The sequence below is a fragment of the Heloderma suspectum genome, chromosome 9, assembly GCF_057233095.1.
Source record: "Heloderma suspectum isolate Gila_16-S chromosome 9, 16-S_ref, whole genome shotgun sequence".
In the NCBI taxonomy this organism is placed as follows: domain Eukaryota; kingdom Metazoa; phylum Chordata; class Lepidosauria; order Squamata; family Helodermatidae; genus Heloderma; species Heloderma suspectum.
The window spans coordinates 14724067-14741175 of NC_139466.1; the positions used below are offsets into that span (position 1 = coordinate 14724067).

At 47.2% G+C, this 17109-nt stretch overlaps 1 protein-coding gene across 2 annotated transcripts; it reads right to left on the reverse strand.

Moving 5' to 3' along the window:
* Nucleotides 1-2535: 2535 nt before the first annotated feature.
* On the reverse strand, nt 2536-16124 carry NKRF (NFKB repressing factor). Of its 2 annotated transcripts, none has more exons than XM_084813760.1 (3): nt 15923-16124; nt 6112-6251; nt 2536-5004 (listed from the first exon to the last, which is right to left on the reverse strand). In XM_084813760.1, the coding sequence occupies exons 1-3, from the start codon at nt 15985-15987 to the stop codon at nt 3032-3034; spliced, it is 2178 nt and encodes a 725-aa protein (XP_084669886.1). In that variant the 5' UTR covers nt 15988-16124; the 3' UTR covers nt 2536-3031. The 2 variants fall into 2 exon arrangements, with proteins under 2 accessions (XP_084669886.1, XP_084669885.1); XM_084813759.1 differs by lacking the exon at nt 15923-16124 and adding an exon at nt 15352-15895.
* Nucleotides 16125-17109: the final 985 nt, after the last annotated feature.

Below are 17109 nucleotides of genomic sequence, written 5' to 3' on the forward strand. Positions count from 1 at the left end.
AGTTGTTGGGGACCACATAGGGGAGGGCGCTATTGGGTTGGTATCCTGCTCGTAGGTAACCTGTGGGTAACTAGTTGGCCACTGAGATCAGAATGCTGGACCGGATAGTCCTTTGGTTTGGTCCAGCACAGCTCTTAGCGATAAACTTCTGGAAAGGTGCCCCCTGCCAGTGAGCTCTCCACCTAGTTAAGCATGGGCTAGTTGCCTGCTTTCTTGTGACATTCATACTAGCTGGAACACTCCCCCAGAACAGTCTAGCCTGTTTCTTGGTCTCAGAACTTCAAAAGCATTGAGAACCACCTTCAGCAGCAGCGTACAACTGTGTGTTCGCTAGTGACTGCTTTGTAAATACTGCAAGTTATAACGGCAACCAATAAGCAAAATGGCATACGTGTGTGGGGAGGAACTTTTTGTCTGTGTATGGGGGAAATGAGGATAAACTTTTAAACAGACTGGTAACTGCATACCAAAGCAATTCTGTAGAGCCCATAGCCCACTAGGTTGCATATCCTCACTTGAGTAGGGATTGCTGTACAACAGGGGTAGGCAACCTTTTTGGGCACATGTGGCAATTTGAGAAATTCCTGGGCACCATCCCAAAATGGCTACCATAGGAGGTGTAGCTAGTCACAAAGGACAAGTAATGTGCCAGAAAGATTTGGGACTCCGACCTCCTCTCTGCCTTGTACTCGACACACCAAACAACCCCTTTCAACAGGCAATTTTCAGCACCAACAGAAACCTAGCTTACAAAAGGCAAACTTTATTTCCCCCCTCTGAAAGCCAACTCATCCCCTAGCTCTATCTCACTCCTGATCACTTATGCACGCTCTTGTCACCTCAGTTCATCTCACACAGACCTTATGTATCCTGGTTGCAAGCATATAAAAAACCATTTTTTCAGGATCCCTCGAAAATCCCCCCCCCGCAATTCTCTCTCACACACACAGCCCCCATCCATTCAGACATACATGCATGTGAAAAGGTGGGAGGGATAGAGCACCTTGGTGGGCACCAAGAAAGGTTCTTTCGGGGGGACGACGACTGGTGCCTACCTCTGCTGTACAGCCTCCAATCCCTTCAGTAGTTTTCCTGTGAGGTCAAATGGAGTAGTCACTAGAGCACAAGTTAGTTGCAGATAGGGCTGTAGCATTTAGTTGGTCAGCTAATTAATTTTTAAAACCTTTCTAAATGATTGAAACAGTGCTAATCAGCGACAAATTTAAGTTCTTAGTGCAAGTCCTTACAGAGTATGGCCCACTGGCTCCCTTGAGATAAATTTCACATACATTCAACTACCAAAAGGGGGGGGGGGGCAGAACTTCTTTAGGATGGCACCTGCAGTAGTATATATGCAAAATGAAACTCCTGTGTGTGTTTTTTCTCCTGAATTATTTTTATGCAAATCTATGCAGGCTTATTGCTCAGTCAATCAACTAAGAATCCTTTAATCCAGTCGCTATCTGCGCATTCTTCCTGGTTATGCCAGACTCCCCAGTGGGACAAGGCAGCGAAACAACGGCTAGATGGAGGAACGGAGGAGGAGGTAGTTTTATCACTTTAACAACCCTCGGTTCTCTTTAAAGGCTCTTATAGCCAGAAGGGAAGGACCCTACTGCATGCCTAGCTTTTGAACAAGAAAAAGAAAAATTAGAGAATACTCCACACGCAAACCATACACATGCTACAGTAGCGAGAGAACCTTTTACTCGTTGATCTCCCTATGAGATATACAAGCACATGTACACAAAAGCAGCAGCATAAGAAAATGAGTATTCGGAGGTTACGTATAGAAATAAGCACATGTAACCACCCACCCCAAAGTGTGTTTGTTTCTTAAATACTTCACTGCTCAACAGGGTATGAGAAAACACACTCTTCCAGAGTTAATCTTACTGTCAAGATGATGGATGTGCATTCATTTATTCATTTGTTCTCCTGTTTTGAAAAGCAGGTGCCTGACTGATCAAGGTAAACCCAGAGTCATGCATGTTCTGCAACACACATATACAAACATGAAATTCCATGCCAGAATTTTGCATAACTCTGATCAAACAAAGGTGGAACAGGCTGACACCCCCCCTCCCCGCCCCAAAACATGGCATTGTAAGGTACTGCCTTCAAACTTTCTCAAATCTTATAGCCTTCATGGCTAGATACATGGCGACACATCCCAGCCCCGGGTGAACACGTTTAAGACCCACTGGTTTCAGTTGGAACGTTATGCCCATGTTACAACTCTTCCCCCACTGAAATCAACAGGACCCAGACTACAATTTTATCCATAATTAGGAGGGAACACACTTTAAAAAAACCCCAAAGTGACTAATCATGGCTGGGCGATGCTTTTGGATATTAAAAAAGAAAAGAGAAACAGATTCCGGGTGTTTGCCATTTCTGCATCCCATTCCTTCTTCAAGGCTTGCATAGTTCAACTGCAGAACACACAGCCTTAGCTAAACCAAATTACCAAACACTAGTCACTGTAACGATGTTGCACTCTGAATATGCTGAAAACGTTTTTACCCCTCTGCCCACATTTTAAATACAAAACATGCCATTCTTTGCATGTCCAGAAATAAAAATCTATTTATTATTAATACCGACTTTACATATAGTTTTCTTCATACTACCACCTCCTTTCATTGTTTTTTTCAACTTTAAAAAGGCAAAATAAAAAGACAAGGGAATCATTCTTTTTTAAAAAATGGTGTGGAATTTCCCCCCGGGTGGACGTGTTTCTGCTATTACAAAACTAGTAAAATGTGAAGGAAATAAGCCATTTCCAAGAGGTTTCATAAAACAGGTAACTGCACTAATGTTATCCAGACAGCACTACATATGTTTGGACAGAACTCTGGTTTTAAAAGTTCTAACTTTTTTCTAATAAAGTTTTAGAAATTAAATGAGCAAGGAAAACTTTTTAAATCATTCTTTCCCACCACAATATGCTCCGTTGCCTTTGCTCTGTTTAATGGGGAATTCAGCCTCAGTCTGGCCATGCCCAGAAGAAATTAGTGGCACTCAAGCTTTATTTCTCCTGGGGCATAATGAGTTCATAATGGCCAACTTGACCATCTTGCTTTAGCTGGTCTAACAAGTCCTCTTTGCGCCTCTTTCGGCTAACCACCAGATATCTATCACGGCCCTGGCCATGGGATTTGCTCTTAAGCCCATATTTTTGGGCAATCTGATGTATCTGTTTGCGCTCATCGTTGGTGAGTTCTGTGGAGAAAGTCAGGTCAATTTTACTGTCCGAGAAGGCATAGTTCTGGATGATCTGCTCGATATCTTTCTTTGTGATTTTTGACCCCCTTTCAACGTCAAGCCCAAGGCCTTCCCTTTTGAACTGCTCCTTCACTGCAATTGGCTCCCGGATCCCTTCCCCGCTTTTGCCCAATCCGCCACCCGTCCAGCCCATTTTCCTTAAAATCTGGTTCCCAATGTTGTCTTCCTTGATCTGCTGCTTCAGTGCCTCTTCGGCCGAGCGCCCGCAGATCTCATTCCTCGAGATGACGTCTTCGATGGTGCCTTTCTTCAGGTTGTTGACGACCGTCGGCTGGGTCTTCTTCAGGACTTTGACGGCCTCCTCGGCTGCCACATGCTTGACCGTCTTCTTTACCCCAATGGCTTCGGCGATTAATTCGTTTTCCAGCATCACCTTACACTTCCACCGCATCCCCGTCATCCTTTCAAAGACGTACTCCACGGTCATCTTATTGAACTGAGCTGTGTCGTTCAGCGTGCACACGGGGTTCATGGAGTTCTCGTACACGACAAGGTCCTTCAAGTCCTTCTTCTTGGCAGGATCTCGGGCTGCGCCGCCCACTTTCTGAACCTGGACCGCCTTGGTGGCACCAGCATTGGACTGGGTCTTCTGCAGAATTTTCAGTGCCTCATCTGCCGCAGCATGCTTGCTGGTTTTCTTGGTGCCATAGCCTTCAGCTAAGAAGTGGTCCTGTAAATAGACGCTGCAGCGCCACAAACGGTTCGGCATCAGGATGTACTTATATTCAACTGTCATTTTGTTGAAGGATGCGGAGTTGTTCAGAATCCCGATCGCATCGCTGGCATTTTCCGTCAGGACAAAGTTAGTCCAGTGCTTCGCCGAACTGGGGCCTTGCAGGGGGTCAGAATTTGCCTGCCCGGGCGCGCATTCTTTCATGGCAGCAATGAAGTCATCCAGCTGCTTGAGTGCTGGCGGGAATTCGGCAGGAGACGTGCCGCTCTCACACAGCACTAGATCCTCCCGGGTGGTGCTCTTGAACTTCCGCTGAGCCACTCTCACCTCTACAGGCTTCTGCAGCAGCATCACCGCCAACTCCGTCGCTCGATCCCGGGACCCGTTTTTGCTGCCAGCGTACCCCGTGGTCAAATACACGTTCTGACACCTCACCTCGCAAGCAAAGCCTTCTTTGAGGAGCTTCTTGCTCTTGGGGAGGTCGCCTGGGGAAATCTCTTTCAAGGGAGAATAAATATACTCGGGGTTTGTCTTGCAAGCCTGGATGGATCGCGTCAAAAGGTAAGTATAGTTGATTTTGTCGGGCCCACCGCTAGCGTCTGGGTTAGCGAGATTCTTGCGGACAGCCGCTATGAGTTTGTTAATGAAACACTGCTTGGCTGTGATAACCGACTTGGGAAATGTTTCGGAGGCAGTTTGGAGAACAGAAGCCCCCCCTGAAACTGCCGCAACACCACTAGCAGGAGTGTCTTTGTTTCTGGAAACTGCCTTGGCTTCCATCTGGTTGCCCTGGCTGCTTCCATAGCCTAAGCCCACAGAGCTTGAAAACTGAGGGTCCCCATCCTGCGTACTGAAGCTGCTGAAAACCCGATCGGCATAGTTTTGGATCTGCTGGGCTGTGATGTTCTCACTGGCATCCTGTGCTTGGTTTTCTGAAGGCTGTTCCTTTCCTGTGTCCCGCGTGTTACTGGCTACGAAGTGTATGGGTTCGAAACGAGGTCTAACGCGGAATTTGGGAGGCTGTTTCCTTGGAGCTTCGAGACCTAGGGAACGCAAGATGGTTACAGCATTAAGAGAAAACATATTTTCTTTCTTTGAAAAGGTGTGGATCAAATAAAGCTTTTCTCTGCAGCGACAAGGACTTGTGACATTTGGGGGCTGTCAGGGCCGGCACCAAACTTCAGTGGATCCATGAAAAGGGCACTGCCGATGGGCCCCCAGCACCAAACACCTGTCCCCACCTGATGCTGCATCACTCACCGACTGGGAGAGCCCTGTCCACCCATGCTTTCCTATGTGGGCGGTGACGCCAGGGATGGCTTCCATTCAGAACTTGTCGGGGAGAGCTGGTGAGGTGAGAGGCTGGCTGCTGTGGCACTTCTGAATGGGAGCTGAGCCGGCCCCTGGCTCCACTCCGCATCAGCTACCAGCCATCTTGGGTTATCCCCAAGGCAATGCCCTGGCACTGCATTTGGGATAACCGAAGATGGTGGGCAGCTGACATGGAACGGAGCCAAGCAGCCTGGCTCATTCAAACATGCCGCCATGTGGGAAAATCAGCCTGGCCCAAATTGGATATAGATGCTCTCTTATAGCTCCCACTTTGACCTGGCCTTGGAGAACCCGGGTATGTCTTTAGTTAAGACTGACTGTTCAAAGTTGCTTTTAGTGATAGGTTGTTTGTGTGTATTGTCTGTGTGCTTTCATGTAAATGGCTTTTAAACTTCGTATATTGTATTTCAATGCTTTTAACTTATGTAAACTGCCCAGAGAGCTTCGGCTATGGGGCAGTATTGAAATGCTGCTGCTGCTGGTAATAATACTAATACTAATACTAATAATATCATCTCCCTCCTCTATCTGTTTCCCTCTGCTCCCCTTCCCATCTCCTACAACTAGCATGCAAGATGTGGTGGGCATGATCAGGCAACCACCAAGGGACCAGGGGCTCAGAAATCCACACCCAGACTCTGCTGACCCTGCAGTACAGGCCAGTTCCTCTGGTGGGTGATGTGTCCCCCAACACACACACACACACACACACTGTCATTTGGGGGCCTGACATTGGTTACCTTTTTGCAAACAGCAAAAGGGAAGTTAAAGTCCAAAAGAATTGCCTTTGCTGAGAATGGGAAGGTGGGGATACTCACTGTGAGAAGAAGAGTCATGCAATGGGGAATGGGGCCTTTTCGTTGCCTTGGCACCGGGCACCAACTCAAATGATGGCATCTCACCAACATCGATCCCTTCAGCCATCTGGAGGACTTTCTCCATAACTTGAGAGCCATACCTGCATTTAAGGAAAAGATGTTTCTAAGTGTAGCCCTCCATTAGGAAACCCTCTACCACTCTGCTCCTACCTTGGGTATAGAATCATAGAATCATAGAATCATAGAATAGTAGGGTTGGAAGGGGCCTACAAGGCCATCGAGTCCAACCCCCTGCTCAATGCATAGAATCTGCACTTAAGAGTATGGACCCAACCCAGCCTTCCCCAACCTGTTGCCCTCCAGATGTGCTACACTGGCTGGGGATGGTGGGGTTTGTTGTCCAACACATCTTCCCCATCTGGTTCTCTCCAGATGTTCTGACCGGCGACTCCCAGCATTCCTGGCTATGGGCCATGCTGGCCAGGACTGATGGGAGTTGAAGTCCAAAACATCTGGAGGGCACCAGGTTGGGGACGCCTGAGATCCAGCAGTGTTAAAAGCTGACATATACCAAATCAGACCATTGGCCCATATAGCTCAGTATTGTCAGCAATGACTTTCAGCAACGCCCCACGATTTCACACAGATCTTTTTCTAGCCCCACCTGGAGATGCCAGGATTTCTCCTGGGACCTTCTGCCTGCCAAAATCATGTGCTCTATCATTGAGCTATGGTCATAAGAACATAAGATGAGCCCTGCTGGATCAGACCAAGGGTCCATCTCATCCAGCATTCTGTTCACACAGTGGCCAACCAGCTGCCCACGGGAAACCCACAAGCAGGACATGAGTGCAACAGCACTCTCCCACCCATGTTCCCCAGCAACTCATGTACATAGGCATAGTGCCTCTGATACTGAAGGTAGCACATAGCCATCAGGGCTAGTAGCCATTGATAGCCTTCTCCTCCAGGAATTTGTCTAACCCCCTTTTAAATTGGTGGCCATTTCAGATGTATTCATCCAGAGTTCAAAGCTGCAGTTGTATTATGCTGTTTATGCATTTGAAATTAAGGAAGCCCAAACGTCCACGAGTGTGATTAGGGTCTCATATTCAGCTTCTCCTATTGCAGAGTACTTATCCCCGGAAACTGACTCACCCAAGCTTTTTAGGATATTTTATATAGCTATCAGGACCAGTAGCCATAGATAGCCTCCTCCTCCAGGAATTTGTCCAACCCCCTTTTAAAGCCCTCCAAATTGGTGGCCATCACTATGTCTTGTGGGAGCGAATTCCATAGTTTGACTAAGCGCTGTGTGAAGAGGATGCCAGGCCTCCTGGTTCTGAATAAAGGGGTGATTCAAATAGGAGCATAGGGAGCGATGTTACACCAAGTCACACCCCTGATCCATCTAGCACAGTTTCGTCTACACCAGCGTTCCCCAACCTGGTGCGGCACAGATGGGTTGGACTGCATGGCCAATCATCAGGAATTGTGGCAGATGTAACCCCAAACATCTGAAGGGCATCAATTTGGGAAAGGCTGGTTTACACTGATGGGCAGCAGCTCTCTGCGGTTTCACACAGGGTTCTTTCCCAGCTTTATTGGGAGATAAGAACAGAAGAAGAGCCCTGCTTGACCAGACCAAGGGTCCATCTAATCCAGCATTCTGTTCACACAGTGGCCAACCAGCTGTCGACCAGGAACCCACAAGCAGGACACGAGCGCAACAGCACCCCTCCCACCCATAGTCCCCAGCAACTGGTGTACTTAGGCTCACTGCCTCTGGTACTGGAGGTAGCACATAGCCATCAAAACTAGTAGCCACTGATAGCCTTTTCCTCCAGGAATTTGTCTAACTCCCTTTTAAAGCCATCCAAATTGGTGGCCATCACTACATCCTGTAGTAGCAAGCTCCATAGTTTAACTATGCGCTGTGTGAAGAGGTCCTTCCTTTTATCTGTCCTGAATCTCCCACCACTCAGCTTCATAGGATGACCCCAGCTTCTAATATTTTGAGAGAGGGAGAAAAATGTCTCCCTATCCACATTCTCCACACCGTGGCATAATTTTGTGCACCTCTATCATGTCTCCCCTTACCTTCCTTTTTTCCCCAAGCTAAACAATCCCAGCTGTTGTAAACTTCTCTCATAGGGGAGATGCTCCAGCCCCTTGATCATTTCAGTTGCCCTTTTCTGCACTTTTTCCAGCTCTACAATATCCTTTTTTAGGTGTGGTGACCAGAACTGTGCACACTGCCGGTGATTGAACCTGGGACCTCTTGCACAAAAAAGGATGTGTCTGGCACCGAGCTACAGCCCTTCCTTTTGCCACAACCCTGTGGGGAGCTTCTTGACTAAGAAGGGGAGCCACTTGGGGGCTCCCAACTATATTTCAGAAGGCCATGCATTCGAATCTCACATGACACATCTCTCCAGCTGGTAGCTGCTTCCAGTTTAAATATAAACAAATGCCAGGAAGAGTGAGAGCTGTCCAGCAGTGGGAAAGGCTGCCTTGGGAGGCAGTGGGTTCTCCTTCAAGGATGCATTACAGAGACAGCAATGAACAGGGGGTTGGACTAGATCATCTCTAGTAGTAACATTATTGGTTAGCTATACACCATAACAAAAGCAGAACAAACATTCAGAGTTGGGCAACAAATCTGGCTCTCAATTTCCTAGCTGCCAGCACAAATACAGAAGCACGCAAGGTGAAATAAAAATTATCAAGCAAACAGAAAACATACAAATTCAGTAGGCATAACAAAATTCTTCCTGACAAATATTTTTCACATGGAACCTGATGAAATCACGGTGTGATTTTCACACTGGATAACATAATGGACAATATCCTCAGGAACAGATTTACAAAATGCACACGATCGCTCTTCCCATGGTAATTTCTCCTAACAGGCTTTTAAGAAAGCAGAGGGTGTCACCTTAAATCTTAATTCTATGAAACATTTCTACATGGAGATGAAGTAGTAAGATCCAGATAACTGCCTCTCTGGTGATCTGACTTGATGCGTGGATACAATCTAGAAAATCTAGAAGAATGGTTGATTGATATTAGGAAAGCCTGTTTCAAATGCCTTATCTGAGATTTGGGCATCAACTGAACCTTAGTAAGGTGACAATCAAGGACTCTAGCAAGTGTCTGTAATGCGGTTCCTTTCCTCCGAGAATAAGGGAGAGCCATAGGTTTTACACACCAAATGTGAAGATGGCAAAATGAACATTCTGTTGTGAAAATTCAGAAGCCAGGCTTGTATTCCAGCCCAAACAGAAGGCCAACCCCCTTCCGCATGAACAGGAGCAGCAGGGGAGCCAACAGGCAGCGCCAGCACTCTCTTCAGAAAAGGATTTCGGATCCTTTCCAGGTCTGGAACTAATGATCCACTAAAGCCCCAAAGCTCAACACCGTATCGCACAGAAAGAACAATGCTGGCTAAGGGTGCAATCCTAACTAGATAAGTGGCTGCCTCCGAACTCGGAGGCGACCGCCTATCCAAAGCAAGGCAGGAGAGGCATGGGGGGATTGTTCCCTCCACGCCTCTCCTGCCTTGCTATTTTTCACTAGACAGCCATTTTCAGCTGTCTAGTGGCAGGGGGGCCAACCAGGAAAGGAAGCTGCTGTACGACACATTGCATGTGTCATACACGCTCTCCCTGCCCTAGAACGCCCCTTTTCAATCGCTCTGCACTCCTCTTCCAAGCATGGAGGACAGGGCTTCTCCGCACTGCCTCAGAGGCAGCACGGACGAGGGGGGAAGTTGGTTCCCAGAAAACAGCATATCCTATGGCCCTCTATACAGTGTCTAGTGGCCATAGGACTGCTCCCTAAAAAGACTGTAAGGACCAGATGACCTCGAAAATCCCTTCCACGATCCAAAATGTTGCTCAGGCTCATGGAAGGGGCTTGCCCTAAGCCAATGATTTTACCAGCCCCCTTTGAACACTTGACTACCCAGTACTCCCTCCACCCTAGACAAGGTAAAAGGATATGGTAAAGCTGGAAAAAGTGCTGGACAGGGCAACCAGAGCAACTGCGGGGTGGAGAGCTGGAACACTTCCACTATGAGAAAAGGCTGTGTCATTTACAGGCTTTTCAGTTTAGGAAAAAAAGACCACAAGGGGAGATGAGACAGAAGTTTATGAAATTACGCACGGGGTGGAGAAACCAGAGAGGAAGACCTGCCCATCCCTTTCTAATGTTATACCATAACTCGGGGTCTTCCCATAAACTTGGCTGGTAGAAGATTCAGGGCAGACCAAATAATTTCTCACAAAACACACCATTCCTGCACGGGATTGGTGCCACAAGATGTAGTGCAAGCCACTGGCGTAGAAAGGGCATTAGACCAATTCATGGGAGAACAAGGCTATTAATGGCTGCTAGTCAGGATGGCCTATGCTACCTCCAGGATCAGAGATGGCACGCTACTGAATACCAGTTGCTGGGGAACAATGACAGAAGGAGAATGCCCTCATATCCTGCTTGTGGGTTCCTGGTCAACAGCTGGTTGGCAAATGTGTGAACAGAATGCTGGACTAGATGGACCCTTGGTCTGATCCAGCAGGGCTCTTAACACCAGAATATAAGAGCCCTGCTAGATCAGACCAAATGCCTCTCTAGTCCAGCACTGAGTAACGTCTGTCAAATCTGCTCTCTGGGGGCTCTTTCTCCACAGTAGGATCAGCTCTGCCGTTTTTACTCTGGCAGTTTCAATAAATGCTAACTTTTAAGGCTGCAAACTTATAAGAACATAAGAAGAGCCCTGCTGGATCAGACCAAGGATGCATCCAGTCCAGCATTCTGTTCACACAGTGGCTGATCAGCTGCCCATGGGAAACTCACAAGCAGGACAGGAGTGCAACAGCACCCTCCCGCCCATGTTCCCCAGCAACTGATGTACATGGGCTCACCGCCTCTGATACTGGAGGTAGAGTAGAGCTATCAGGACTAGTAGCCATTGATACTCTTCTCCCGGAATTTGTCCAATCCCCTTTTAAAGCAATTCAAGTTGGTGGCTGTCACTCTTCTATTAGTTGGTCTGTTACGTTTGGGTATTGTTAGCTGACAACATATCCTGCGAAACAGGAGAGTGTAGGACCTGGAACCTGGGAGACTTGGGTTCAATTCCCTACTCAGCCACATGAAGTTCGGCAGGTGAAGCTTGGACAAGTCACTATCTCCAACCCAGCTTAGAATCACAGAATCATAGGGCTGGAAGGAGCCTACAAGACCATTGAGTCCAACCCCCTGCTCAGTGCAGGAAGCCCGATTCCCAGGTGGTCTCCCATCCAAATACTACCCAGGGCTGACCCTGCTTAGCTTCCAAGATCAGGCACATCCAGACCACTTGCCAGGTTGTTGTAAGGATAGAGAGGATTAACTCTGTGTCGTCTGCCCTGATATCCCCTGGATGGGATATCAATACAATTAAGACAAAATAAATGAAGGGATTTTAAAAGCTCTTGGCAGTTTTTGCATTGAAGCTGCATTTTCAATGCTTCACCAACAATTTAAATTCCAGCATTAGTCGTGCCTAAACATATTCCATTGTCTGATTAGCAACTTATTTTATGCCAAGAGAGGCTTGGTTTCCACTGAAAAAGAACTCTGTATAAGCACCACTCAAGACATCAGAAGTTCTAAATGAGCAAAGCAATCAACTTTCTTTAGCCTTTTAGAACGCTGACCATGAAAAAGCATCCACCATTCCAGCAACTCTAAGGTGAGAAGACTGCAATACAGTGTGATCGTTTTCTTTGATATTTACCTCCCCGACAAAAAAGTGGGGGGAAGTTGTACAAAAAGGTCAAATTTTATCCGAAGATGACAGGATTTAAGATAGGTGAATACTTTAAATTAAATTTAAAGGAGGAAAAAACCCATACCCAAATCAGCATCTCTTTACTGAGACAAACACATTGGTCCAAACTCTCTGTATTCAACCATGAAGTAACAGTTGGCAACTAGGGCTAGCAACTGATTTAAAGAATTCATTAATCATTGGTCTTAAGGCACAGTCCTACACATGTTTAGACAGAAAAAAAGGTCTACAGCTCCCAGCATGTCACAGCCAGCATGCTAGGAGTTGTAGGCTTTTTTTCTGCCTAAACATGCATAGGATTGTGCCCAAAATGGATTAAATCTCAACTTGTCTAAGCCATTAAAGTAGTCACAGAGACCCTACTCATAAGCCCACTCTTCAGAACAGTTAGGTTAGCGGGCACAAAGGTCAGGGCCTTTTCGGTGGTGGTCCCTCCTGAAGGAAATACCCTTGGCCCCCCACTGCTTTTAAGCAGCCTTTAAATAAATTATTTTAATAACTCTACTTTTCATTGAAATAATGACCTGGCTTTTTAGTGTCATTTCTCTCTGCTTTTAATAATGACATGCTTTTTATTGGTCTAATTAAAAAATTATACTGCTGCTTTTAGTTACATGTTTTTATATACTGATTCTAAATGTTTTATCATGCTTACTGTAAACCGCCTTGAGAAACCATTTCTTTAGAAACGCAGCATATAAATTATTGATTAAAGCTTCAGTATAGACACCTTTTTGAGATATGAAAACGAAATAAAAAATACCATCCATTGTTAGAAGGTGGTGGTACCCTGAATATTTTTTCATTCCCTATTGCAGACACCAAAATCAGAATAGTCTCTCCAAAAAACAACTGTGCCTTCAACTCACAGCATTAAAAAAATAAGGTCTTGCCAAAATTAATCAACTAAAATTTTAGTTGATTCATCTACCAATTCAAGATTGCAGTCCCATTGGAAAAGAGGGTGAATTTTGTCCATTGCATACAGAGTAATAAAAGGTCAGTGGCTTTCTCCTAGTGGTGTTGTGTTTTTGTTTTAACCTGAAGAGGTCAATTACATCCCTATTTCACAGTCCAGCAAACTGAGGCCAGGAGCTATGACTGATGTTCAAGGCCAATGGGGCTAGAGACTGGCAGCTGGGAGCCCAATTTGACCTCCACAGGCTTCTAATGCAGCCCTCAGCTTAGTTCCTGATCCCAAGGACACCCCTTGCTTTCTCCTACACAGGCAAGGCACAGGCAAAGAGCAACCTCTGTTTTTGTGCATGCAGGTTTAAAGAATTCTACAGGGAAGTGAATCAGTGGGCGAAGCCAATGCTCCATTCAAAATTGATTTACTTGTGATACAGCTTAATATAATAAAATCCCTAAACGGTTCACGTATAAAATACAGTTCCCTTGCCAACTTGGATGGCGGGGCGGCAGTGACTAGATTCAGACTCGGGACTCTCAGACTTGCTGGCACTGGCATGGAGATCAGTACTAACCATGATGGCCGCAGTAGACGACAACTCATCACTCAGAGGACAGCCATTACTCAAGCAGTTAAAAAACAAATAAATATATTTGCAGACTTACTTCGGGCAGAGACAGAGCACCCAACTTTGCATGTAGAAGGTCCAAGGTTCAGGTCCTGGTCTCTCCCTTTAAAACGGGGGAGCAACTTGTGTCCCTCCAGATGTTTTGGCCTGAAACTACCCTGATCCCTGCCCATTGGCTATGCTGGCTAGGGTTGATGGGAATTGCAGGCCAAAACAACTGGACAGCCACAAGTTGCCTACCCTTGATCTTGGGCCACAGCTGTATCCACAAGAGTGGTCAAGGCAGATTATTAGGCTGAAAAGACTGACCAGGCCACAGGAAATATCCAAGATCCCAATATATTGGCAAGGAAGGGGAGACATGCTAGAGGTGTATAAAATTATGCACCTCTAGCATGTAATGGTGTAGAGAAAGTGGATAGGGACAATTTTCTCCCTCTCTCATCATACTAGAACCTGGGTCATCCCATGAAGCTGATTGTTGGGAGATCCAGGACAAATAAAAGGAAGGACGCCTTCACACACCACATAGTTAAAACTATAGAATTTGTCACCACAAGATGTAGCGATGGCCACCAATTTGAATGGCTTTAAAGGGGGTTAGACAAATTCCTGGAGGAGAAGGCTACCAATGGTTCCTGTTCCTGATGGCTACATGCTACCTCCAGTATCAGAGACATTATGCCTATGTACACCAGTTGCTGGGGAACATGGGTGGGAGGGTGCTGTTGTGCTCATGTCCTGCTTGTGGGTTTCTCATGAGCAGCTGGTTGGCCACTGTGTGAACAGAATGCTGGACTAGATGGACCCTTGGTCTCATCCAGCAGGGCAATTCTTATGTTCTTATTCAGGGAAACGTTATCTATGAAACACAAAAGAAGTCAAGGACCAGCTTTGATCTACCACAGTGACATCAAGCTGGTAAGTACTGTGGCCTGAAAAAGAGCTGTACAGCCCCAAAGGAGTTGGGAATGTGGAATACTTTTGGGGTTCAGTAAAGCTGTTCAGTAAAGATAATATTCTGCCTTCCATGGGCGCCGCTACCCACCTCTTATGGCTCTCTATAACAGCAGACAGTCAGATGCCAATGGGATGCTCAAAAGGAAAAAGGCCCTATTCCTTGGGATGAGTCCTTATATACTGACAATGTATTGGAGGTGGATGGGGCCTATAAAGGGCCCACCCCCCATGTATATAAACTGCCTTGTGCAAGTAAAGGCTTTGAGAATGCCTACCCTGCAGAGATACCCTCAGCTCCTTTCTATCATCTTCTAATCAGAAAGCAAAACCCTTTTTGTCCTAAAAGTCTTTGCATGTTTAATTCTGCGGCTGTTCTCCCAAATCATTTTCATTTGCTATTTACGGTTTCAAGAAACAAACAAAACCCAACTGCTGGCTTTAAATGTGTGGTTTCATGTGCTGCACACAATCGTTTACTGCGTTCCTGGGTTGCTGTCTGTATTTATTAGTAGGAAAGCAGGATATAAATATATATATTTAAATTCTAAGAATACTACTACCAGTCACAGAGCAGGAAGGAAACTGACAGATAATAAATGTGCGCGTGTGCAAGAGAGGGAAACAGAGGGCATGCAATAAGTGAATGAATGAATGGATCGAAGACGGGGGCAGGGGTGCCCTCTATTACCAATCCGAGCCTTCTCCTTGCTGGCTCGGACGCATCTCCAAACCGAAGGCCGACACGAGACCAGGGTTCGCGCATCTTACGTGTGAATGCGGGTTTTCCCGCGGCGGGGGGGCGAGAAGCGAGCCCCCGACATGACGCGCGAGTGGGGGTGGCTGGGGGGCGCCGGAGGGCGGTGAGAGGAGCGCCCCTCCTCCCTCCCTCCCTCTCTCTCTCACCTGCATCCCATGAAGACGTGGTTGGTCCACGCGTGGGAGAGCGCGAGGAGCTTCTGGAAGGCGGCGCCGTGGCCCGAGGAGCCCGGCAGGTTGCGGAGCAGGAACTGCTTGCGCAGCGCCCAGTGCCGGTCGCTCTCCTGCTGCTCGCGCCAGGGCTCCAGGCCGGGCTCCGCCGCGGGGACAGCAGGCGGCGGCGGCGGCGGCGGCGGCTCCGGCTGCGAAGGAGGCGGCGGCGGCGGCGGCGGCTGCGGGGACAAGAAATCCCCGCCGGGCAGCGTCCACCCTCCGCCGGCCATGGGCTGGGCTGGGCTGGGCCGGGCCGGGCCGGGCAGGCCTGGTGGGAGAGGGCCCCCCGGACCCGGCGCGCCAAGCTAGCGGAGGGCGGCACGCAGGACGGGGATCGCCTGGGTCCGGAAAGCAGCGCGGGGCCGGGAGCAGCCGGGCACGGATCTTCCCCGCGCCGTTCACACGTGCAGGCGGCCGCGTCGCCGTCGCCCTCTCGCTTTGGCGCGCGCCTCGCCACAATGTAACCTTCCCCCCCCCCTTTTTTTTTTCTTCCTCTCCTTCTTACATTCGGCTCACGTGGGTGGAATGGAACGTCCAAGGCGCGCGAGATCTCCCGAAAGGCCGGCGCATGTGCCGCTGGCGGCGGCGAGGAGCGAGGCGGCGCAGCGCCACCTGGCGACCCGGAGGACCCAGGAGCGGCGGCGACGGCGCCGCCGCCGCCCGCCTTGCCTTGCCCTGCCTTGCCTTCTGCGGTGTTCAAGAGGAACGGCGCGAGGCGGAAGAGTCCAAGGAAGAGAAAGGGGGTGGAAAGAGAGGAGCGGAATGGGCGGCACCACTTCGATCACATCCGAAGGATGCCGCGGACCACATTTGCCATCCGTTCATTTATTACATTTCTACACCCCGCCCCAGCAGCCGGAGCTCTCTGGGCGCTTGCGAAGCTTAAGACCCTAAAGATACATACTATAAAACCAACGTACAAAAATACAACTATTTATTTATTTATTTATATTACATTTCTATAGCCCCCAACAGCCAGAGCTCCCTGGGCACTTTGCAAAGTTTAAGACCCTAAAAATACATAATATAAAACCAACGTACAAAAATACAACTATTTATTTATTTATTTATTTATTTATATTACATTTCTATAGCCCCCAACAGCCAGAGCTCTCTGGCTGCTTTGCAAAGCTTAAGACCCTAAAGATACATAATAGAAAACCAATGTACAAAAATACAACTATCTATCTATCTATCTATCTATCTATTTATTTAACATTTCTATACTCCCCCAACAGCCAGAGCTCTCTGGCTGCTTTGCAAAGCTTAAGACCCTAAAAATACATACTATAAAACCAATGTACAAAAATACAACTATTAATTTATATTACATTTCTATACCCCTCAACAGCCAGAGCTCCCTGGGCACTTTGCAAAGTTTAAGACCCTAAAAATACATAATATAAAACCAACGTACAAAAATACAACTATTTATTTATTTATTTATTTATTTATATTACATTTCTATAGCCCCCAACAGCCAGAGCTCTCTGGCTGCTTTGCAAAGCTTAAGACCCTAAAAATACATAATATAAAACCAACGTACAAAAATACAACTATTTATTTATTTATTTATTTATTTATATTACATTTCTATAGCCCCCAACAGCCAGAGCTCTCTGGCTGCTTTGCAAAGCTTAAGACCCTAAAGATACATAATAGAAAACCAATGTACAAAAATACAACTATCTA

What these genes read in the sequence shown, in the direction of transcription:
- NKRF (XM_084813759.1), bottom strand. Translation starts at nt 15,647, where the DNA reads ATGGCCGGCGGAGGGTGGACGCTGCCCGGCGGGGATTTCTTGTCCCCG. An exon ending in CACGTCTTCATGGGATGCAG is followed by an intron (nt 6,252 to 15,351) that starts GTGAGAGAGAGA and finishes CCTTAAATGCAG; the next exon opens with GTATGGCTCTCAAGTTATGG. An exon ending in GCATGACTCTTCTTCTCACA is followed by an intron (nt 5,005 to 6,111) that starts GTGAGTATCCCC and finishes TGCGTTCCCTAG; the next exon opens with GTCTCGAAGCTCCAAGGAAA.